Here is a 25388-nt window from a genome sequence, read left to right as displayed (position 1 = left end):
TTTTTTTTGTCTTTTTGAGACAGGGTCTCCCTGTAGACTCAGCTGTCCTGGAACTCACTATGTAGACCAGGCTGGCCTTGAACTCACAGAGATCCGCCTGCCTCTGCCTCCCCAGTGCTGGGATTAAAGGTGTGCACCACCACGCCCAGCCCCTAGACTTTGTAATGAAATGTAGGGCTAAGAGTGAAGAGTATCAGTTCAGTTTTTAAAAGTATTTTGATTTTTCTGTTGTTATTTAGACCCCAGAAGAATTGGAGGATGATTCTGACTTTGAACAGGAAGATTATGATGTGCGCAGTCGGACAAGTGTTCAGACTGAAGATGACCAGCTCATTGCAGGACAGAGTGCACGGGTGAGTAGACAGTCGGGATTTTGGTTTACTGCATAGGGGAAAGTTCAGACAAATAGCTGGATGAATTTCTGAATTCTAGGTTGTGGAAATCCAGAAATCCATGGCTTAGAAATCTGGATTTTCTTGGAGGTTGTTTGAGGCAACACAAACTGCAGAGTGGGCAGAACCACCATTGCTCTTGCTTCCGTTTACCCCTCCTCAGTCCCTATCCCTTGAACATAGCAGCTGCATCAAAGCAAACTCCAATAGTGAACTGTATTTGGCTTGGAGATCATGACTACATAGTCAGGGAGCACTGTAATATTTAAATTTTGCATTGTAGTTGCCATTATCCTAAGGAAAGTCTCTAAGCTTATGAACACCACCAAAGGCAAAGTTAAATGGAGAATTAGAGTACTGCCCTGCACTGGACTATTGCCTCCTAGCCTAGAGGGTAGATTCTATGATATTTAAGACCACACTGCTTTGAAGTTACTAGGTAAGTGGGAAAACTTTTTTCCTCCTAATACCTACCTGTTGCCAGGGCCAATAGTTCTGCCAAGTGTTAGAAGAGAAGTTACAGAAATATATGTGAATATCAAGAAATGGAAAGTATCAGCTCTAACAGTTTATCATTCTGTGATATGGTCCACTAACATAATATGTAGTACAATACACATCCCAGATATGTATTGTATAACCAGTAAGGTCAGCTACATTTTATGCAGGGTAAATAAAAATTTACACAGGTGGCAGACACCTAAGGATTGTGTCAGACCATGACATAGCCCTCATCATAAGGATTCAGTTGTCATATAGCAAAAACAGTCACATTTTGTATAACTGAAAATTAGATGTTCTAATTCTGTTAAATTTTACTTGAGAAAACACAAGAAGAATAGAAAGTTCTCAAAATATGAAGTACAAATGGCCAATGAAAAATAGCCAAGTTTTTTATCCATCAGAAAAATGGAAGTTAGAATGGCTATCAGCAGTAATAATAATAGTAACAAAATGATAGATGCTGACAAGAATGTGAGGGGGAAAGGAACCCTTACACACTGCAAGGACAAATACAAATTGGTGCAGACACTGAAACCAGTATGACTGTGAATTCCTAGCCAGCCTGTTGTATATATTGAGGCCCTATGTGAATAAGCCAAGAACAGAGGCTGCTGTTCAGTGGTAGAATGCTTCCTTGGATTCTATCCCTAATTGACTGGAGGGTTTTCAAATAAGTTTTTTAACCTGTAAAAGCTAGAGGTATCACCATGTTCAGAGCTTTGTATCACTTGAATGTCCTGATTTTTCAGATACATAATCTATGTGAACAGTAGACTTACTTGACATCATTCTCATGAAGGTTACTTAATCTTTACAAAATAATAGGGATAACATATTGCATATAGTAAGTGTTCAGGAAAGATGGTCTCTGATTATTACCATTTATTAGAAGGGAAAGTCCCTTCTGACCACAGGATCATGAGAGTAAAGTGCAAGGAGGCATAGAAACTCCGTTAAAAATTCCCCACAATCTCTTCAGTCTTCCCTAAAATCTACAAAATTGGGAAAGTCATTAAGCAAGAATCTTTTGAGGCTGTTGGCATAGCACCAAACTGATTTATCAAACCAATTCATCTTTAAAATTAAGTAAACACTACATTTTTATGTCAATGGCAAAGGACAAGTTTGAGTAATTTATCCAACCATTAATCAATCCAAAGTTAATTTCATTAACTGTAGTCCTGGTTACACTGGGTGTTTCCTCAAAGGACAGGACATATTACACAAGCACTTTCTTGCTTTGTAATCACTGTCTTGTGATGATGTCTCAGATAATCCACCTCTAATAGAGTTGAAATAACTTCTTTTTCACACATCCTTTTTACATTAGGTATCAGGTCAGTGATGATGGGTGAAAACAAAATTGAACTGGTTCATCTTGATCCCTTCTAAACTCTATTGTCATTTTTTTTCCAAATGAAATATTACTAGGACCTAAAAGAGTAAGAACAAAGTTGTTCTGCCCAGTACTTGCTTATTTGTCTTGGAGGTCCATTTCATGTGATTCACTTGGAGCTGACAGCTTTGCTTCCTCAGCCAGGCTTCTTTAGCCTGTGATTAAATATGGCCAAATACATACAATTATGAGACAGAATTATGGCTGTTACATTGGAAATAAGATGGTGCATCAAATCACCAGTGTGATATATGGTAGAGGTTTTGACCACCAATATGTGGTAAACCACTCAAAACTGTGGAAGAAGTCAACTTTGTGTTTGACAAAGGTGTTATTTACTCCCAGTCTTTCCTGCTAATGGCCTTATTTCATGTTCTTATTCAGAGAAATCTTCCTCTCTGAAAATGATAAATTAATGTAAAATATTGATAATAAACTTTCAGAACCCTCCCCACCATTAATCTCAAATTCTAGAATTAGAGAATGTCTTATTTCCTTTATATGACTCTGTCTACTGTTTTTCTGCATTTCTGACAGATGTGCCACCCTGCCTGGCTTTTTACATGGGTGCTGGAGCTCCAAACTCAGGTCATCATGCTTGTGTAGTAAGCACTCTTAACCACTGATCCATCTCCCAGTTCTCTCTTCTTTCATTTTGAAGGGAGGTGGGAAGAGAAATGAGAATGGATACTGGAAAGCTGATAATGCACTGAAGTTATCTTGACATAGACTGTTTCGTTATAGATTGACATAGTTTAAGTTAACTCTCCAGCTCTTAACCTTAGTTCTAGAATATATTTCTTGCAATTGTGCAGGCCTGGTTTTTAAATATGGATTTGGTAAATCTGTGTAACTTTGACAGGATCTTAATCTTTCAGTACCTCTTCTCCAATGGGGTAGTGCCCATGTGTGTTCAAACTCCCCTGCTGATACCTCCTGTCCTAGTTTCATTTCTGTTGCTGTGATAAAATATCCTGAAAAAAGAAACTTTGGGGAGAAAGGGTTTCTTCTAGGTAAACATTCCAGTCCACCACTGTGGGAAAATAAAGGCAGGAACCTGAAGAAACTACTCACATCCCCAATGAAAAGCAAAGTGAGAATAAATGCATGTATGCATACATGTGCACTATCTTTCTTTTTTCTTAAACAATTGAAGGCCCCAAACTAGGGAATAGGGCTGCCCATTTTCAGATTGGGTCTTGTCCTATCAATCAAGACAATCCCCACAGACACACCCACTGACCAACTTGATTTAGACAATCAGTCCCTTGGTGAGACTCTTGTTTCAGGTGATTCTAAATTGTGACATGCTGTCAATTAAAACTAAAGTTGATACATAGTCTGACAAAGTCAGATACATAGCTTTCTACCCCAATGACATTAGAAGGTATGTCACAGAGTTTGTCACATAGCTATACATATTGCCATACTGATGATGAGGATGATGTTTCTGGTAGCTTGAGGTGTTCATTCATTGGAGGTCAGCCAGATGACTTAACAAAAAGCTGGATCAGTCAGGCCATCATGGGAATTTGTGCCTCCATAAGCAGAACCTTACTTCTCCAGTTCACACACTAAGACTGGAGAAAACCAAAGAACTCAATTCTTTGACTATTTATATTTATTACTCTTCTTTAAAGCCAAATGAGGAGAAATGGCACATAGAATGTGTTGCTAAAATTCCTTCTGGGAGGTGCAAATGTCCATCTGGCCCCTTCCTCCCATTGTCCTTATGACAAAACGAGGTATAATTTCTCCAAACTACAGTTTGGGGAGCTAAAGAGTTTATTGGGCTTCCACACAGAACAATGGTGAGAGGGTCCTTACAGAAGTGTGGGTGACACCCCCATCCCAGCGTGGATCAACTTTCCAGCAGCCGTCCAAAATGGTGAGGGCACAAGACTTTTCATTAATATACCCTTAGCCCCTCCCCCCATACAGTTAGGGCAGACTGGATTTGGAAGGGTGGCTGATTCTCCCTGCCCCGCCCTTTCTGCAGAAGGTCCACCGTCAGGTTTATAATCCTAGGCAAGCATATGCAACCAAGCTTGGGAAGGAAGCTTCTATCTATAGCTTGCCAGTCTATCTTGGCAGTCAGAGGACAGTTCTATGCAACAGAATGCCCATTTGATATATTTTCTTAGACTTGAAGAACTAATGTTAAACTGTTCTGTGCTAAAGAAAGCAACTGTTGTCAGTTCAGGACCTATGAACTTCAAAGGTGGACTTTAGGGAAATAATTACATGTGCCTGGAAATTTAGATTGAAGATTTGGATGGTTGCCATTTTGTACTGATAACTAACACTTATGTTAATAGTAGAGTTTATTATATTAATCACAGGAATAAGAGATTTGACTATTCAGAGCAAAACTGTGAACCTCAGCTAAAAGTCCCGAGTCCCTGTGGGACTCAGTTTGGCTCCCAAATCAGCCAGATGAACAACCAGGATAGCAATGCTTGGCTAATGTAGATAGAAGCAGCCAAAATTCTCAGCCTGCCTCTGGTGATCACTGAGAAAAGCTGATTTATCTCTCTTCCCCTTGGCAATGAAAATAACTTTTCTCTTGTTGCCTTAACTTGAAGGAATGAACAATTGTATGATCTCATATTGGATTTGACTTTAGTGTAGGCAGCCATCTATTTCTTTCCCTTAGCTAGAATGGCTTTAATGTGTTAACATTTCAAACTCCTGAGTTACATTGATAAGACCTAATTAAAACTCATGTGTTGAATTTTAATTTGATTAACTTGAAAATTTTTGAGTTTATGATCTACTGTTTACAGATAACCTTTTTTTTAAATTCCAGTTTCAGAAAAGGTCAACTATGAATTTTTAAAAGCCAGTAGCTTTCAGTTCATTGATAGCTACATAAGCAGAAGGGAATATAATGACACTTGCACCCCAGTCACACCCCATTAAGTGCATCATGTGGGTCGATCACCCCTCCAGTCAAAATAACATCTCTCTTGCAAATCTGCTTGGAATGGGCCAGTCTTTCTTTAGAATTCTGTCCTCAGAAACTGCCTGCCATTTCTGGCTTTCTCAATGAGTTTGATGCAGTTTGCAGGAAGATAGTCAAGCGTCTGTCAGAACATACTTGAATTTCTCCTCTGAACAGGAAGTGAAGGCTGTACCTTTGGGAAGTACATCTGGGAAACAGGGGTGGAACAGTAATAAAAATCAAAGAGAAAAGCAAGGTCATTAATATTCAAGTGTTAAATTAAGTTGGCACGGAAGTGTACAGTGCATAACCTTACTTTGAGTATATTGTCTTCCACCGGGACAGTCGGGAGTGGACTAGTAGTCTTAAAGGTTTTTAGATTTCCTTTTTTTTAAAGCTTTAACAGTTTTATTAGAATTTTAAAGAAAAATCCTTGAGTGGGGAGGCAACCCAGTAGCCTTGGCAGCAGCCTTGAGGAAGAGAACGGTGGGGAGAAGGAAAAAATGCCAGTAAGCCATGCAGGTTTACAGCCTGTGTGGTCAGACACATGGCTGACTGGCAGCCACATGGCTGGGAGAAAGAGGTTTTAGAAAAGGTAAAGAAATATACCAGAGGCAGCCCAAAGCCTTAAAGAAAACATGGTTAGAAAAAGGATATAGAAAAGAAAAGGAAAGATTATGCTTTTCTGAAGAATTCAGAAAAGTGGACAGACTTACAGACTACATGACTGTGGCTGCTCCAGAAGTTCTGTGCTAGGAGGTGGGTTTCCAGGCAGGAAAAATTAGATATCTCATTAATGTACTAGGTATTACACCCATCTATTTAGCATAATTTAAGGTGGACCCACCTTCCTGGGGTGGTCCTATGACCAGACTATTCACCAGTGGAACTGGAAAGGTGAGTCTTTCAACAGACTACAGATTTTATATTCTCAATCAGTTAAACTTACACAAAATGGAGGAGCTCAGGTCGTTATATTCCCCAGTGTCTCTGGGACATGAGTCAAATTGTTGACTCATTCTGATTTCGATGCTAATATTGGGTCCTCAAAACCATAATTTTGATGGCATTTAGACATGTCTTGATATATCTAGTTATATTAGGAGGCATGGACCCACCATAAAGGTTAGGAGGAGTATCAACCAGCAAAACTCAATTACACTCAAACATGGAATTTAATACCCCTCTTCCCCACCCAGAAGAGGTAATCTTAAAAGTTTTAGGAATTAGACAAGAGCTCTCAAATACATCTGGCATTTCTGGACTTTGATACAGACCAGGCTGCTAAGAAGACCAAGGACATTTTGGCTTTTAGCCATGAAAGAACCTGGCCGTTTTTCTTTTGGGGCCTTTTTACCCTGTCTAGCCAATTTCTACTTCCTGTTCTTATCACATCATCCTATGAAGGGCTTACCCAAATTGCCAATAAGGAATCAAGACGAAGACTGCTCTGGCTTCTTACATGCTGAATAGGGGGATGGGGTGTGGCAATTGGGGTACCCCTGCAGTGGGTCTATCTAAAAGACTCCCAAATTGCATAACTCTTAACTTTAGGGAGAAAAGAAAATCCTTGACTGGTGCCTAGGAGATGTGAAGGAAAAGTATAGGCAAGAGTAATTAGCATTACAAGTTCTAGATAGAGAACCATAAAAAAAGCCAGAACAGGGCAAATTTCAAATGTCTAAATCAAAGTCCATTAGAATTTTTTTGTTGTTGAGGGCTTCCAAAAGCATCTATCTATTGAGTTCCTCCTCATTTTCTTTTGGCCGCCTAGCTGGACTGGAGTGATGAACTCAGAATTTGTTTTCAGGCACTTTGATAGCTATTGGAATGTCGAGAATCAGTTTCCTCTTAAATGACTTCTAGACAGAAAGAGAAAATAAATTTAGCCAGCATTTTAGAACAATAGTAGCTTGTTTCCCTTAGCTGCAGGTGGGCACTACAGTACTGCAGACCAAGATTTGAAGTTTTGGGGGTTTTTTTTGTTGTTCTTTTTGTTTTATTATTTTTTATTCTGAGTAGTATTTTATTGTTATGAACAAATTCATTAATGAGAAATAATTGTTTAAATAACATCTTATAAGGACTTAAGTCTAATGTCTTGGAAGTGTAATCCCTTGAATTCTTAAATTTACTATCATTTTAATCTTTGATTATACTTTCCTTTGGGGTGTATAAGACTATACAGTTGGCCCAAATTAATCAAGCATCTCTTGAAATGCCCTGTAACTGGGGTGAGTCATCTGACTTCTTGTTCATGGAGGCCATGAAGACCTCACCAGATTGACTTGAACCAGTGTCCAGTCTGCAATGAGGAGGGTCAACACAGAGGAAACATTTCCTAAATGCTTCCAAGTGAAGCCAGTCATGGTGGAGCAGAACCTCTAACTTACCTCACACAGATGGAACTGGTTAAAAAAAAGGCCTAAGGAACCAGAGGCTCCTCCCAAGCTCACATGACTCCTGAGGAACAGATCCCCAACTGACTTTAAAAGTATTTGCTTTGATTTTATACAGCAACACCTAGTAAATGCATTTAGTGGTGGTTCCTTAGGACCTATGATATTTAAATAAAATATAAGCAGCTCTTTTATATGAGGAGGTAAGATGAATCTAGAAGATAGGGCTAGGAGTAGGGGAAAATGTACATACTTAATTTCAATCAATCTAAGCCAATGAAGAAATGCAATGCCTTGCCTTGTTATTAACACAATAATGCAAATTTGAGTTTATGAGGAACTCATTTTTATATTATGTACCTTCTTAAACTTTATAGGTACACTAAAATCTTTTTAAAATAGAATGTTAAATATTTTGACTATACTATTTATATCAGTTTGGTTTCTAATTTAAGCAAACATATAGACCCCTACACTATAAAGTTGTATATATGCATGCATTAAAGTTAGTTGTAATTTATATACATATATAGACCCCTACTCTGTAAATTTTCATGTATGCAAGTGAGAGTAAGTGGGCAGTCTCTGTGAGAAGATGCACCCTCAACGTAGCCATTGATCCAAGAAAACAGTTTTGGAAGTGAAATAAAAATGCCCCTCCCTGTAGTCTATGAGTTTCAGTCCAAGGGCACATGAATTGGTAGACATTGTTCAACTATCTTTTTCCCACTGGGCTGAGTGGGGATCTTTGTGAAAAGTACGTTTGGCTGTATGATGTCATACTTGTCTGAGTTCTAGTCCTTCAAATCATAAGGTGTGCAATGTTAGGGATTTAATTAATTTCTCTTGTCCTATATACCATTATTATTATTAGGGATAATAGTATTAGAATGGCTAAGTAGATTAAATTATCTCAACACAGTTCTAATATACATGTATGTCTGCAAAGTATTATGTCTATCTTCTGTTTATAGATAGTCACATAGACTCTAGGACTCTAATTTCTTTTTTTTCAAATTCAGTAAGACTAGTCAGTAGAGAGCAAAACTAAATGAGAGAAGTGATAATAAAATAATGTAAACATTAATGCAGCACTAACCCCTTTTCTAGTTTCATTTCTGTTGTTGTGGTAAAACACTGAGCCAAAGCAACTTAGATGAAGAAAGGTTTACTCAGCTTACAACTCTAGGTCACGGTCCATTATTGAGGGAAATCAAAGCAGGGACTCAGGCCAGGAACTTGGAGGCAAGACTGCTTGCTATTCCACACATCATCACCTCTGGACAAGGAATTCACTTCTTAGCCAAGAAGTAAAAAGGAACCATGGAGTATGCTCCTTGCAGACTCATAGACAAGTTTAGCTTCAGATAGCTTTTTATACATTTCAGAACCAACTGCATAGAGACTGGTGCTCACCTACATCAATTAACAATTAAAACAATTCCCCACAGACATGCTCAAAGGCCAATTTGATTAGGAAATTCCTCCCTTGATGGTGTGCTCCCAGATGACTGTAGGCTGTGTCAAATGATAGTTAAAGGATAGGAAAGCTTCCTTTCACTTCTTTTGAAAACTTAAAACTTGAATAACTTTAGTTTTCATTTGTAAAATCTTTTCATCTTGATCACCCTTCTGGAAAATACATGAATCCCAGATCCAAAGTCCTGAAGTGCCAGCTGTGAATCCTTTGCTCATGGCCATTGAAGGATACCATAAAGTGGAGACAAATGTGACACTTGGACCCTGCTACAAAAATGTTGCTTAAGCAACAACAGCTTATTCTTACTTTTAGGAGTTATGTTCTATAAAGCAATCATAAATACTTAAATGAGCAAGCACCTAATCATTGGTCCTAAGAGAAATACAGGGCTAGGTTCCTAAGAAATGGAAGACACACATGCCATGTAACATGGAATGCTGGGAACCATTTTACATCATGAAATCACCATCAAGAAAAGCACAAGCATCTATCTCCCAGATGTATGTTCTGACATTGTTTGTGAATTTCTCATAGAGTTTCAAGGGCATCATTTTCTTGTCTAAGTTTCCTAGCCCCACAAGTTTCATTCATCTCTACTCTTTTTTTCTCCCAGCTGGTCTCCCTCCTCCCTCTCTCCCTATTCACAGTACCCCCATTATCTCCACCCTCCCCCAATTACCACCTGACTCCCACCATCCTCTCTCTCTTGATGTCCCTCCTTCCCCCATACCATGGCCCTTTGCATGTCCTTCCCTCCTCTCCTCCATGCCAAATACTCCCACTACCCCATTCAACATCTGTTCCCTACTATCTCCCTTTCAGATCCCTTCTTTTCCTTTACCTCTGTGTATCCTTTCCCTTTTCCTGGCTCCTGGTGTTACATCAGAATTTATATACTCACATGTAAGGGATTGGTGCTACAATCCACATATGGAGAGAATATAAGTCACTTGATTTTATAGATTTGTATTTTTTCACTTAATATAAAATTCTCTAGTTCCATCAAGTACAGGACTCATGTCAACTGAATTTAACAAGGGCCCAAAGGGGAGAAGAGAAATAAGTGGCAGGCCAGCACAAGACTGAGAACTATTCAAGACTGATTGCTGCTACATACAAATGCCTGAATGAATAGGACTTAACACGTATGGTGGAATACATGTGGTTCGGTGTGGGGGATAGGGGAAGCATGGATGGTGAAAGGGATCTAAATTTGATGAAGAACTGTTGTATGAAATGAAAAATGCTCAATAAAAAATGTAAAAAAAATCAAAGATGTGAATAACGAGGCACTAAATAGATCACAAAATAGACATTTGTAGTTAGGAGAGCTGCAAGAAGGTAGAGAATGGCCTTGTTCAGTCTCATCTAGGAGTGTGTGCATCAGATGTCTCAAAAAAATTCTATTTTTGTTTCTTCACACTGTCATTTTCAAAGTATTGCAAGAAATGTTGCAAGTATAGGTTTGGAGTTTACACATATATTTCAGAGTCAGCAAATTGTCAGATGAAGAATATGAATAGGAGAGTCCTTTCCTTTCTTCATTCCCTTTCCCAACAACTCCTGCAAATCAACCTCTGTATCCTGATGTTATTCAGCTTGAGCATCCTGAGTTGTGAAAATCTGAGAGCTGAGATGCTGGAAACATTTTGAACATTGGTATTTTGAGCATTAGTTCAACATTTTTCAAATTTTTTGAGGACCCTGGATTTTTGGATTAGGGAAGCTCAACAAAATATAAACACTTTCTGGTGTAAGTACCAGGAATAAAGGGTATCAACCTGAACTTTGTCCCATTTCAATGTCTCTGTATACTCAAAGACTCTCCTGGGAGCCATAGTCATCCAGGAGGACTGGGGAAGAGGGTTCAGATTAAGTATGTCATCCCTGAAGTGCCCTAAGGGGAGATTTTTGTGGTTTGTTAGCTTTCTGTTGATGCCTTCGTTAATACTCATAAAAGTCTTCCCACCCTACCCCCTCTTGGATTTTCAAATATTGTTTAAAAGTCCTCTCCTTCCTAGGAATGGAAGGCCATTTGCTTTCTTTTTCCCTTCTCTGAATAGATTTCAGTATTGAAAGAGGTGCACTCTTTCATCTGGTAAAAGTTTCATGAGACCAAATATAAAAATTGTTAAGAATAGACTCTTTTGAGCAAACATATGTCATCAAAGAGATAGGGAAGCTCTGCTACTGTCAGTGTGCCTGCACTTTCAGACCTCTCTTTATCTTTAATATAAGGGAGAGGGAGGGAGCTGGAGAACCTGACCACCTTGTGCTCTTGGCCTCGCTAGGAAGGAGAGATACATTTTTCTAGAATGGTGGGACACCCCGTAAACCTTGTCAGGGTCTGGCTCTGCCATTCACAGGAAACAGAGTCAATATACAGTCTGTTTTCCCCTCATTATCATTAGTCATGTTTTTCTCCCATGTAATCCACATAGGCCATCATGGCACAACTACCACAGGAAGAGAAAGCAAAAATAGCTGAACAGGTAGAGATATTCCACCAAGAGAAAAGCAAGTTGGATGCCGAAGTGGCCAAGTGGGATGACAGCGGCAATGATATCATCGTGTTGGCCAAGCAAATGTGCATGATCATGATGGAGATGACGGACTTCACAAGGTGAGACTCAGAGACAGAGGCAATGATGTTCTCATAATACTATGTAAAAAGCATGCAAATGCATAGTGAAAAATTAAAACGCAAGTTGATGCTGTTATAAATTTCCACATACAAATTAGAGTGATGTCCTGCTTGGTCAAGAACAGATTCATTTTTAGAATGATTACTTTTTAAATTATCTATCTTAAGGCTGTCTTAAAATTGAACACCAGGGGTTGGGTGGCTCATTTGTGATTTGTGCTAGTCTAAAATGTATTTAAATATCACTCAGAAGATAGAGTGATTTGGAGCAAGTCTCTGACTCTACAAAAGGATGAAACAAGACCAACTTCAGAGGAGGGGTTTTAAGTCCAAGAAAATATTGCAAATGTAACCTGTGTCACCGAGCACATTTAAAGCCCTGTCAGGGTTTGGATTTAATTCCTGTGCATGCATGTGTATGTATGAGTATATGAGTTGGTGCACATGATGTAATATGCACCTGGAGGTTAAAGGACAACGTTGGTGCTGTTTGCTGCTGTGTGCCCCAAGCTAGCTGGCCTCTGTGTCTCCATGGATTCTCCTGTCCTGCCTTCCATCTCACCATAGATATGCTAGGGTTATAATTGCTTGTCATCATATTCAACTTAACATGAGGGTTCTCAGGGATCAAACTCTAGTCCTCACATTGTGCAGTGAGCACTTTATCCACGGAGCCATTGCCCTTTTCCTGAAGTTAAGTTCTGATTTTTAATTTTGCTGTCAAAATTCTGCAACTTCAGGTTGTTTGTACATGCTTCTTGGTATGTTGGGGTAAAATTGGAGCCAAAACTTATGCTATATCTTGAGATACTGTTATGACACATCAGATGCATACATACATACACATATGAACACACATATATTTTTCCAAAAGGGAATGGACAAATCATTCATTTTAGTATTTTTTGAATATGCATCCACAAAGATGTTTCAATGATTGTATATTGTATGTTAATAGAACCATGTAAGATGTATAATAATGTCAGGACATCGCCTCGTGAGTGATGATGTTTTTAATGGTTCATGACTGCTTCTGATAAGAAGAGGCCATAATTGATTAGAGGTTATAATAAAACATTGAGTGTCGCTGTGTCATCACCTTTCCTCTTTACCTCTGTCAAATATATACTAATGACATTACATGGCTTCTTTTCCAAATCCTTCAAAATGTTTTTGATTCCAGGAAAATGACTTCAGTTTTAGGAATGTGACCTTCGAGAGCTTTAAATGTCATGAATACTAGAAGTTCAAATTTGTACAATTGGTTAGTCTCTGTTGGACTCACAAATACATTTCACACACACACACACACACACACACACACAGATACACACACACAATCAGGAAAAAAGTCTGAGCCATTATTTAAGTCTAAATTTCCTACAAATCAGACACTGATGTCAGTGTGTCAGTCGCTGCTTCCGAAGGCCTGCAGTGACTTCATTTGTTTGTTTTCAGCATTTTATTAGTATTTTATCTGATGGTTACTAATAACATCACTGCAACAAATAATCTCATTAGTTTGGAGTGAATAATTAATCCAGTCATGTTGCTAGTTTAGATCAGGAGAACACTTTGTAATTCACATTATATATAACTGTGGTCAGGAAGATAAATATATTCCAAGGGGGTCTTGTTCAAGGATGTTGAATAAGATAGACTTTTTATTAGTCAAAGCATCATTTTAAGAGTGAAAAGAAAGCTAGTTCAATTTCCTAGAGAATTCACATAATCTTTTTTGCGCTGATTTGCATAATGAAATGTCCAGTGCATGACTGGTTATCATTTTTCTGATGCATGACATGCTTGTGTGTGTGTGTGTGTGTGTGTGTGTGTGTGTGTGTGTTATGTATGCCCTTCCATGAGGGCAAGAGGAGGAGTGGGGAAGACTCCTGAATGCAGAACAACAGGAAGGTGAGGACTGGAAATTAAGCCCCAGTGACTGAGGCCTGCTCCTACTGCCATCTGCACTGCCTCATCCCTTGCAAAGCAGCAGCTGATGGTGGCGTTTTGTGTGGACGCTCACCTAGGTTCACTGCATTTGATTTTGTTCATTATTACTGACCTTGAATTTTCTACTTTAAGGAGGAATAATTTCATCTTCATATATCTAAACCTTCTTAAGTACCATTTTCTATTATTTGAAGTTTCTATACAGTTGATTAGAAATTGAAGCCTAGCTCCTCACTCAAGTGTTTAAAGGACATGTGGACCAAAACAGACTCACATTTATTGCCTTGCTTTCTTTTTAACCACTTCATTAATTTGATTCCATCATCTCAGTGAAATCCACTCCACTGTTATTAAATGGGAGAGGTTCTGCTTCATTATTCTTGGACTAACTCCTTCATGCACGATCAAACCCATTACCACCCCCCCCCATCTTTTTCCATCTTGGCTCCTGACTTTCACCTCATGGGCTCAGGCTCTCTTCCACATAGGGTGAATTCATATTTCTTATGCTATTTTGAGAAAGAAATAGCCCTGTACTAGTCTTGTGTCCCCCAAACAAGATTAATTTAATAGCAAGGGGAAAATGCTTACTTAAATAAGTTCTTATCTTATCTTGAAAGAGAGAGGAGATTGGGTACGGAGTGGGAAACATTCTGGATAAGTGAAGTACTCACCAATAAACTCAAAACTCACGTATTTACCTACACTTACCAAATTGTGTTCCTGTTTCAGGTCAGGTGCTCAGTCAGTGGCTCTGAGCTGATGCTTCAATTTCAATACTTGCCTTGTCAGGCCAAACCACAGTTGACCATTAAAGACAACTATCCAATTTACCTGCACCGAAATTTTTCCTCTCGCCCTCAACAGACCTCTTTATATTTCCCTTCAATAACTGCCTTTCTTTACCCTTGGTTGTCTGTCTCTAGTTTGAACATCAGTTCCATTATCTAAACAGTACTCCTAGGATAAGTTGAATTCATGGTTCCGCAGTCCTGCCTGACGTCTCAGAATTTCCTGAATTCATGAAGTTATTTTACTGTGCATATTCATATTGATTCATTTGCTGAGGAAAATGTTTTTAACCTGTTATTTATTATTGTGTGTATATGCTCTGTGTGTGTGAATGTGTGTGTATGTGTGTGTGTGTGTGTGTGTATGATTTGTATGTATGTACACATAAGCACATGGGCACATGTGTGCCATTGCATGCCTGTGGAGGTAACAGGACAACATTTTTAGGAATTTGTTCCCTCCTTCTATCATGAGTTCCAGGCATTTAAATGAGGTCATCAGACTTGAGCAGGAGGTACTTTGACATGCTGAGCCATCTCACCAAAACTGGGGAAACTTCCTAAAGAACTTTTTTTTGAGTCATGGTTCCAAAGAAGCTTCTGTGACCACAAATATCCTCACTGAATCTCCTTATTTGAAAGTTACATTTGATATCAACAAGTGAGATAAATAAATCTTTTAGAATTGGATTAACTCAGAATTTGAATTCTGGGTACAGAATAGATTGTTCACAGTGTAATGATACACTGATATTAAGGCTCATTAGCTTTTCATAAAAGAAATGGAAATTAGTTGGCAGATAGAAACTTACTGTACTTTAGTAATATTTTTCCTAATCCTTTTTTGGTGTCACCACTTTTTGGGAAAGACTCCAAATACTGACCTTTGTGGGGAAATCAAATATGATTAAATGAGAGATGCTACAAGATTCTGTGTAGTGGAAGCAGTTCTATTTCCAAGAAAACTAGTGACATGTTCCACATTAAACAATAGGAGAGCTCCAGTAGTGAAGGACACAAGATTCCCTGAAACACCTTTTTCTTAATTTTAAACAATTTTTTTGAGAATTTCATAGATACATATAAGGTGTTTTGATCAAATCCATGCCCACTCCCTCCCCTCCAACTCCTCCCATATCTCCCCATCACTTTTTCCAGACAACTTCGTGTATGTTTTCTTTTTTAATGGTTTTTTTTTTGCTACTTTGACATTCCTGCCCCCTGAAGAGGTGACCCTAAAATCTTTTAGATATTCTTGACATTTTTGGCTCTAAAACACCTTTTAAAACTCCTCAAAATAGAAAATCTACTCTAGGGACTCTAGGGAAACAAAAGGTCCTCATTTTGACACTGGCAACTAGGACTACCAAGACAGTGTTTTTGTGGGCTTTGATTCCTAGTGACAGTAAAACTCTAATTTGTAAGTCTTCTGAATTTCCTAGATGTTTTTGTTTTGTTTTGTATTTATTTAGTTCTTAATTTAATGCTTTGATAATGACTCTAACTTATTTAGACTTGTTCTGTCTGATACATTAGCCACTAGTCAAATATGGCAGTTTAAATATATTGATTGTTATATGCATCATAAAGTTTACTACACTAACAATATTGTGAGTAGACAATTCTACCTCATTAGGTTCTGGTATGTATCCATCACTGTCATCTGTTCACAGAACATTTTTATTTTTCTTAAACAGGTTTTTGGTACTCATTTCTGGCTAACCCATCATTACTCACTGTCCATAGACCCTGCAAATCTCTATGGGTTTGACTACTGTAGGTACCACAGAAGTGGAATCATACATATTTGTCCTCTTGTGAGTGGCTTCTTTAAATTAGTGTTTTCAAAGTCATCCACATTGTCATATATGCAAGAAGCTGATAATATCCCATTTGAAAGGATATACCACAGTTTATTTATTCATTAACATTTGGGTGCCTCTGCCTTTTGGGTATTGTTCAGAATGTAGATTACAAATATTTCTTCAAGTCTCTGCTTAAAGAAGAACCGGAAGATCTTATATTAATTGTACTTTTAAAATTCCAAGGATTCATCAAGTCATTTTCTGTAGTATCTACACCATTTATATTTTCTTTCATTTGGAATACTTTATGTCTGTTTTTTCAGTAGGAGCCATCCTAAAAGGTATGAAGCAGAGTGTCATAGTGCACATCATTTTCTTGTGCTTAATAGTCATTGTATGTCATCTTTGGAGAAATGTTGTTCAAATCTTCTACCCATTTTTTTTAATTGAATACTTTTGTTGTTGTTGAGTTGTCACAGTACTTTACATAGTCTGACTATTAATATCTTAGCAGAGAATGTATTTGCAAACATTTCCCTTATTCTTTATTTTCATTTTGTATTGATAGTGTACTCCAATGGCAAGAGTTTTTAATTTACTTTTTCTTTTTGGTTACTTATGTTGTGGTAGCCAAGAAACGACTTTCAAATCCAACATCATGAAGTTTACCCTTGATTTTTTTCTGAGGGTTTATACTCTACCTTTTATGTTTAGGTCTCTGATTAATTTTAAGGATTTTATATATTGTGTTATTGTGTATTAGAAGATTCATTTATTTGCAAGTGGATATAAACTTTTTTTTATCACCATTTACAAAGTCATTCAATTCGTGTACTTGAGATGAGCCATCATGTATTTGAGCCATCCTCAGTTTTCTCCAGCAATATTTCATAGAATTCAGTCATTATTGTGCCTCTCTGGTTATGTTCACTCTTTTTTTTTTAATGTTTACTCCTTTGTTCTTTTTTAAGCTATTGTTAGTAGACTTTTATCTATATTTTGCGGTTCTAAAGATTGAACCCAGAGCCTTATTCATATGAGGCAGGTACTCTAACACTGAACTGCACTCAATCCTGAACTGCTGTTGTGTCAATAAATACATCTGTGATTAATTGTGGCTCAGGATTCAAAGGTTCTCATCTTGTTTCTCATACAAGTGTCATTTGTTTATGTTACTTAGTCCTTAGTCCCATTTGAATTTCAGTTCTCAACTAAAAATCTGTGTGTTATCCTTAAAGCATTTATTTGGATGATTTTATTACCCCTCCTTTTACCACAGATTCTAAATCCAAGAATTCAAATTGAGTCTCCAGTGTGAACGCTGGAAAAAAACAATTTTTTTTTCATAGTGTGGCTAATGAGTCCATGGACTATAGTCAGAGGCAGAATGAAAAACCATACTGTGTTTTTACTCTAACTACAAAATGAGCACCTGAGCTTTGAACAAGGGTCTTTAAAAATCCATTTGTGAAATCACTATTGCACTTTTAAAATCTTATTAACAAATGAAAAATTAATGTACTTCATAGAAGACTGTAGCTTAATAAAATATCTTAAATTTAGATTTTCCCTAAAAGTGTGTTTCAACAGTAATATCAGCCTAGTCTATTTTACTTTCAGCTACTAAAGAAGAAAAAAAATTAAAAATGAGAATGAGAAGTAGAACAAAATACCTTTCTACTTTTAAGTCTTCCATTTTGTAAAATGATATTATATATGTTGTATATACCCAATGATATGTAACCAAATAACTTTTCAGTAACTCTTCCCTGTGTCTCATCACATTCTAACAGGAATGCAGATTTGTAGTCTTAAAAATGCTTTAAATGCTTCTAAATGTGCATAAAGAAGGTGACCAGGAAAAGTAACAATGCTTCAAAAGTTGTATAAGCATATTTAATCTATTCCTTATTTATCACTCAAGAAATTGGAAAGATAAGTTATCATTTTGTGTAAAGGTCTAAGGTGCAGCAGATTTCCCCTCCCTTTATAATCAATACTCTAATTAAATAGGTTGAGTAATATAATATTGAAACACATAATTGAAAACTGAATATGAAAATATTGTGGTGTGGCAAACTTAAATGTACTTACAGTCACAGTGTTTAGTATAACCCTTCACATGTCAGTACCAGAAGCACAAAGTGCATTAAATCAGGAATTTAAAATTTCTCAAATTCTAGCTAAACATTCCTACATGTTCAAGAGATAATTGTCTTGTAAAGTGCCATAGTAGACTTAAAAATTAAATAATATGAAGATTCTGGGTACAGTATGGAAGGTGATACATCTGAAATTATTTTAATACTTCTTTTATTTTAGAATTTATCACTTATGATCTATATGAGTGTGAATGAGTGTGAAAATCAGTGTTACTTATCAATTTAACAGAATCTTGAATTACATGATGCAGGCCTCTGGGCACACTTGTGAGGGACTATCAGGACTAAAGTTAGTATATGACAATGTCTGTAAGGGATTATCTTGGTTACATTAATTGATGTGGGAATAACCATCATAATTGAATTTGGGGCCACTCCCTGGGCAGGGGTTTCTGGACTGTATTAAATGGAGAAAGCCAACATACATTCATCCCTCTCTGCCTCCATGACTATGGATGCACTGTGACCAGCCTCGCTAGCTTCTGGAGCTTTGTCTTCTCCATGATTGACTGGACCCTTGAACTATGGGCAGAATGGACCCTTTCTCTCTTAAATTGCTTTTGTCAGAATATTTTGTTAGAACAACAGGAAAAGTAAGACGATGAATTAAATTATCTGATGCAGTCAATTAAACTGTTCTCTAAAATAGAAATGATAATTGTTGGGGTTTTCAGAAAGACAAATACAAATGTATATGACAGAATCATGAAATATCATTCCTTTTTTTAACAAGCATAGAAATGAATCAAAGGATAAATGTGAACATGCACATGAAATTATGAGAAAATATTCTCTGAAAAAATGGACCATCATCCAGGAAAATGGAATAAATCAAAGCAACAATAAAAATTCCACTAACAGGTCCAGGCCACAGTAAATGCATAACTATCATCTTATGGTAGATTTGTCAGTTTCCAGCCAATGAATGGATTTCTAATTGTGTTGCATATGTTATTTCAGAGGTAAAGGCCCATTGAAAAACACATCTGATGTCATCAATGCTGCCAAGAAGATTGCAGAAGCAGGCTCTCGAATGGACAAATTAGCCCGAGCAGTGGCTGATCAGGTAATACAAGAGAAACAGTGGGCATTAATTCATGTCAGAGTTTTGCGATCAGTTTTGTGGACCTTATAAAAAGCCTCTACAGAATGAATTTGCAGCCCCTAATATTTTACCGACTGTGTCTGCTAAGACCGAGCTCACAGCAACAGTGGACTTAACACTTGAAAGTCTCTAAAGGCTTACCAACAAAATTTTCTCAAAAATAACAGCGTTAACTACTTAGAAAATGTAGTCAAGGAAGAGTTGAAGGTTACTCCACTGTCCGCATTCAGAAAGCTAATTAAACTGCATACTGAGGAAAAGCAGATTCTACCCCGACTGAAGTGTGGACTGTGGGTAGGGGAGTACCAAGGGGTATGGGGAACTGAAAGAATGGAAGAACAATTTGGGCAGTTGGAGAAAGCATCATGGATTTCATTGTGGTAGTAATAAGAAAGCATGACTCTCGTTTATTTTAATACTGATCTTACTATAATACTCTTCATAATTCACTGATGATTCTTACTACACTATATTTAGATTAATTCTTGTGAAAAATGACATACATATTTCATCTGTGTTTTAAGCTACACTCAAAGACATCGCAGAAAACATCAGATTCGCAAAGCATCATCTATTATTTTCCAGCAAACTGTATACCTAATCGAAGACTTCTCCATCTCACATGAATATATTTCAGCATTTTTCATTTCAAAAGGAAATGAACCAATTCAACAAGAGTATATTTAAAAGTACAAAATAAGTTTTTGAAGTCAAAATATTGTATATCTTGTAATTTATATAGAAATAGTAATGAACATGAACTTGAGAGATTATCACAAATGGATGCTGCCTTCTGAAGAGCTTGAAAGATTTTTGGATTTTTTTCCTCTGTAGATGCCCCTAGTCTCCTGATTTTGGAGTTGGGGCTCCTAATTAGAGTTTTCTCCATGGTCTTTTAATTTCAGGGATAGTCCTCTCATCACTTTCTATCATGAACATCTCAGCTTTAAAATCAATACCACATGTACTCACCTTATAATGACTAACCACCCCTGCAAGATGATTAAACTGCTAGTAAAGAATTTACAGTCATGGGGCTGCAGAGGTGGCTCAGTGGTTAAGAGAACTAGTTGCTTTTACAGAAGACTGGGTTACAAAAGGAAAGTATAACCAAAGAGTAAAGTCATCAGTATATTCCTTCAAGAGTTCAAGGGAATACACGTCCCAGACATTAGGCTTAAGTCTATGTAATAAGGTATTTAGACAATTATTTCTCGTTTATTATTTTGTTCCTAATCAAAAAGTGCTGCTCAGATGTAAGACTTCAAATCTTGGCCTGCAATACTGTAGTGCCCACCTATAGCTAAGGGAGACAACCAGCTATTGTTCTAAAATGATGTATGAATTTGTTTTCTCCCCCATCTAGAAGACTTTGAGAGGGAACTGACAGTTTCTAACCACTCCAACAGCTATCAAAATATCTGAAAGGAAATCCTGAATCCATCACTCTTGAGTCCAGCCTTGGGGAAAAAAAAAAAAAAAAAAGGAAGAACCCAATAGAGGGATGCTTTTGGAAGCCCTTGTCAAGAAATTCCAGTGGGCTCTCATATGAACAGTTGAAAATTGCCCTGTTCTGAGTTTTTCTAGTTCCCTGTCTAGACCTTGTAATGCTAATTACTCTTGCCTCTACTTCTCTTTCACACACCTTATTCACCAGTCAAGGACTTTCTTTCCCCCCTACAGATAAGAGTTTTGCAATTTGGGAGTCTTTTAGATAGACCCACTGAAGAGGGACTCCAATTGCCTCATCCTGCGTCCCTGTTCAGCAGGGAAGAAGCCAGGGTGGTCTGTGTCCTGATTCTTTATCCACAACTTGGGTAACCTCTTCAGAGGATGATAAGAATAGGAGGTAGGAGTTGGCTAGGCAGTTAGGGAAAAAAGACCCCAAAGAAAAGTAACCAGTTTCTTGGCCAAAACTCACAATGTCCTTGGGCCTCTTAGCAACAATACTCCATTCCAAAGGCCAAAAATGTTGAAAGTATTTGGGAGCTTTTATCTAATCCTTAAAAGATTTTAGGGATACCTCTTCAGAGGGGGTGATGTTAGAGTAGCCCAAAGCCCCATTAAAAAAATAAATAAAAGAAGGAGTACATGGGGGGGGGAAAGAAACAGAGGATCTTATCAGAAAAGAAGTATTCTCAAGATATGTGAACCAATATTCTAGGATCAATTTCTCTTTTCCAACAGAATCTTTGCAGAACTGTAGAGAAGACTACAAATCCTGGATCTAGCTTGCTATTATCTTTCAGAGTGATTGTATAATGAATTAATACATGTAAATAATTCAGTGTAGAGCTTGTTCCATAATATATGTTAAAATAGAAAAGAAAAGAAATTGAGGGGCTGGAGAGATGGCTCAGTGGTTAAGAGCAGCACTGGATGGTGCTGCAGAAGAACATGGTTACAATCCCAGCACCCACATGGTAGCTAACAACTGTCCATAATATGCAATGTAATGCTGGCAATATGCTCATACACATAACATTTAAAAAAAAAGTTTTAAGAAAATTCACAATCACAGTCAAGATTCCTGGGTTTTTTAGTTTTTTTTCATTGAAGTTTTGAGATTTTTATGCAAAATAGTTTAATGGTATAAATCCCCTCCCCTATCTGCACCTCCCCTCCCAGCCCTTTGTCCAATTTAATCTACTCTCTTATATATAAAATGAGGCCTATAGAGTCTGATTTGTGTCTCTGAATGACCTTCAGTGTGGGTTCATCCACTGAACTCATCAAGAGACCTATCCCTATCTCTATTAGCAGTCATCAATGGCCAAAAGTTTCATAGATTGGGTTTGGATTTCTTACCCACTTCCCTATGTCTCTGCTAAGATTTTGTCTGATTTGAACTTGCATAGGACTTGTTCATGCTGTCACCATTACTGTTATTTCATATGAGTAACTGACCAGCTGTCTGGAAGATTCTGTTTCCTTGTGGTCATCTACCCCTCTGGCTTGTAGAATCTTTCTGCCTCCTCTTCTACAGTGATCACTGAGACTTGAGAGGCAGAGGTTTGAAATAAGGATAAGTACTCTGTGACCTATTAATTTCTGCACATTGGCCGATTATGGATTTCTAGGTTAATAACCATCTGCTGCATAAGGAAACTTCTCTGCTGAGAGTAGAGAGAATGTGTACAGTTGCATTGAAAATGTTTCACTTAGGGTCAAGTGTCTTATAGACCTCTGCCTTTGACCAGTTCTGGAACTGTTCTGTTGCAAAAAGAAGCTTCTTTGATGAGAGGTGAAAGGTAAGCTTGTCAGTAAATAGGAGGATGCATATTTAGAATACAGTAAATTACATTGGCTTAGAAATGTGGAATAAATGGGTTTTTCTTTAGGAACTATGATCTCTCCAGCCATGTGTATTTGCCTATGTTTATAGTATCACACATGAGTTCTCTCCCATTGATCAGACCTTAATTCCAATTAGACAGCTGTTGATTACCCCCAAGGCCAAAGTGTTATTACTGTACCACTATTGATAGTTTGCTGGACCAGTCATCATTGTTGTATTAGGCTTTACAGCTGGGTAGGACCATTGATTTTTTTTCTCCCTTGACAGCTTATATAGTATCCCCTGATACCATGAGAGCTAATCTTCAAGGAGGAGGCTTGAGGTCAGTTCCAAATTGATTGCTCTAAGTCCTGTGTCCAAAGTATGGTCTATTCAGGAAGCAAGTCTTACCTTCAAGTTCTGGGAGGCGATTAAGGACTGTGGTAATAGCTTGTATTTTGGAGGAGTCCTTTGGACTACCCTGACCAATGACTCAAAGGGTACTTTCTCCTGCTTGACACTGGATTTTTTGTTATATAGCCTTGTATTTACTGTACATTTATATTTCAGTAGGACTTTGGGCTAGTTTTTCATATCATCTAAGCATTGCTTATCTCTCCTCTCACTCCCCCTGTGTAAACTTTGCTACTCCCTCTCCAGTTAAAGTACCCCGCTTTATCTATTTTCTCCTTAATAACACCTGTCTCCTAATCTCTCTCTCTCTCAAACTTCTTTTTTCCCTTTATGCCCATGGTTCTCTTCCATTTTCCTGACTCCTGTGACTGTATCAGGACATATCCTCACATCAAGGGATTTGGAGCTAAGATCCACAAAGGAAAAAGAACATATGTCACTTGTTTTTCTGAATCTGTGGCACTTCCCATAGTATAGCACTTTCTAGTTCTATTTATTTACCTGAAAATTTTATGATTTCATTTTTCTTTACCTCTGATCTTCATTGTATAAATGTGCCACATTTTCATTATCTATTCATCATTGAGGGATGTTTCTGTTGTTTCTGTTTCTTAGTTATTGTGAAAAGAGCAGGAACAAACATGGTTGTGCAAGTGTCTCTGTAGTAGGATGAATCAGTAGGGTATATGCCAGTGAGTGGTATGATCAGAGCATATGGAACATTTATCTTTATTTTTTTAAAGAAAACACCATTTGGATTTCCACAGTGGTTGCACCAGTTTGCAATCCCATCAACAGTGAATGAGGGTTCCCTTTTGCACTCATTCATGTTGTTAATTATTGTTTTAATCTAAACCATTTTGATGGGGGTTAGATGAAATTTTAGTCTTGAGTTGCATTTTCCTAATTACTAAGGATATTGAACACTTTTTAAGATATTTCTGAGCCAAGTGTGGTGGCACACCCCTTTAATCCCAGCACTCAGGAGGCAGGGGCAGGCAGATCTCTGTGAGTTCAAGGCCAGCCTGGTCTACATAGCGAGTTGGGCTACAAGGAAACCCTGTCTCAAAAACGACCAAAATAAAAAGACATTCCTTAATCATTATTTTTTCTTTTTTGGAGAGGTCTTTGTTCGAATTCATAACCCTTTTTCTTTTAATTTGGTCTTCTTGTTTTTTGAGCTCTTTGTATATTCTGGATATTAATCAAAGGGACAGCTGGCAAAGATTTTCTCCAACTCTGTAGCTTTCCTCTTCTTCACTTGATTGGTTGTTTCCTTTGCTCTGTAGAAGCTTTGTAGTTTAATGAGGTCCCACTTGTCAACTGTTGACCGTAATGCCTGAGCCAAGAAAGGAATTTGTAAATCAGACATCCGTTGACTCAGGCTGTGCACTCATGTTTAGGTCTTCTATTATGTTCTATTGATCTACACATTTGATTTTTTGTAAATACCACACTGTTTTTATAACTATAGTTATGTAATATTGAATGAAGTCTGTTATGGTAACAGCACTGAGTGCTCAGGATTGTCTCGGCAATCCAGGGTCTTTTGTGTTTCCATATGAAATTTAGGATGGATTTTTTTTTTTTTTAATTTTTGTGAAGAATGGCACAGGGCTTTTGGTTGAGATTGCATTGAATCTGGAAATAGCTTTTCATAGGGTGGTCATTTTCACATAGATTCTACTAATCCATGAGCATGGGAGGTCTTTCCATCTGTCCTCCCTTTCTTCAAAAGTTTAAAGCTTTCATTGACTGTCTTTAACGTCGTTGGTTTGTTTTATTCATATTTTTAAGCTATTTTGAATTGAATTGTTTCCCTCAACATTTTTTCTGATTGCTTATTTGTATACAGAAAAGTTACTAATTTTTGTAGATTGATTTTGTAACCAGCTAATTTACTGAAAGTGTTGTGCCTTTTGACTGGGATGCTGAGGTTATTAGAAGTTAAAGTTATTATTGAAAGATATGCATTGGTTACTGTCTTTTAAATTTTAATTTGTGTTCTTGATCCTATTTTTTGTCTCCATAATTATACTTTCATTTCTTCTCTTTCTGCAGTCTCTTGGATTTGTGTTGCTTCCAGTATCCTCTGTAGAACTAATTATGTGGACATAGTTTT

The 25388-nt window shown here is 37.5% G+C and overlaps 1 protein-coding gene across 2 annotated transcripts in view; it reads left to right on the top strand.

Annotated features, from left to right (window-relative positions):
• The window catches only part of Ctnna2 (catenin alpha 2), a 1380618-nt gene that overhangs the window by 1313020 nt on the left and 42210 nt on the right, over positions 1-25388 (top strand). For both annotated transcript variants that reach the window (XM_008852324.1, XM_008852323.1), the window contains exons 14-16: positions 240-353; positions 11557-11738; positions 19431-19536. In XM_008852324.1, the coding sequence (XP_008850546.1) occupies positions 240-353; positions 11557-11738; positions 19431-19536 (402 nt within the window). The remainder of the gene's footprint in view (positions 1-239; positions 354-11556; positions 11739-19430; positions 19537-25388) is intronic.

The sequence above is a fragment of the Nannospalax galili genome, unplaced genomic scaffold (assembly GCF_000622305.1).
Source record: "Nannospalax galili isolate Female #2095 unplaced genomic scaffold, S.galili_v1.0 scaffold726, whole genome shotgun sequence".
NCBI lineage: Eukaryota > Metazoa > Chordata > Mammalia > Rodentia > Spalacidae > Nannospalax > Nannospalax galili.
This window is presented reverse-complemented; position numbering and strand designations above follow the sequence as displayed.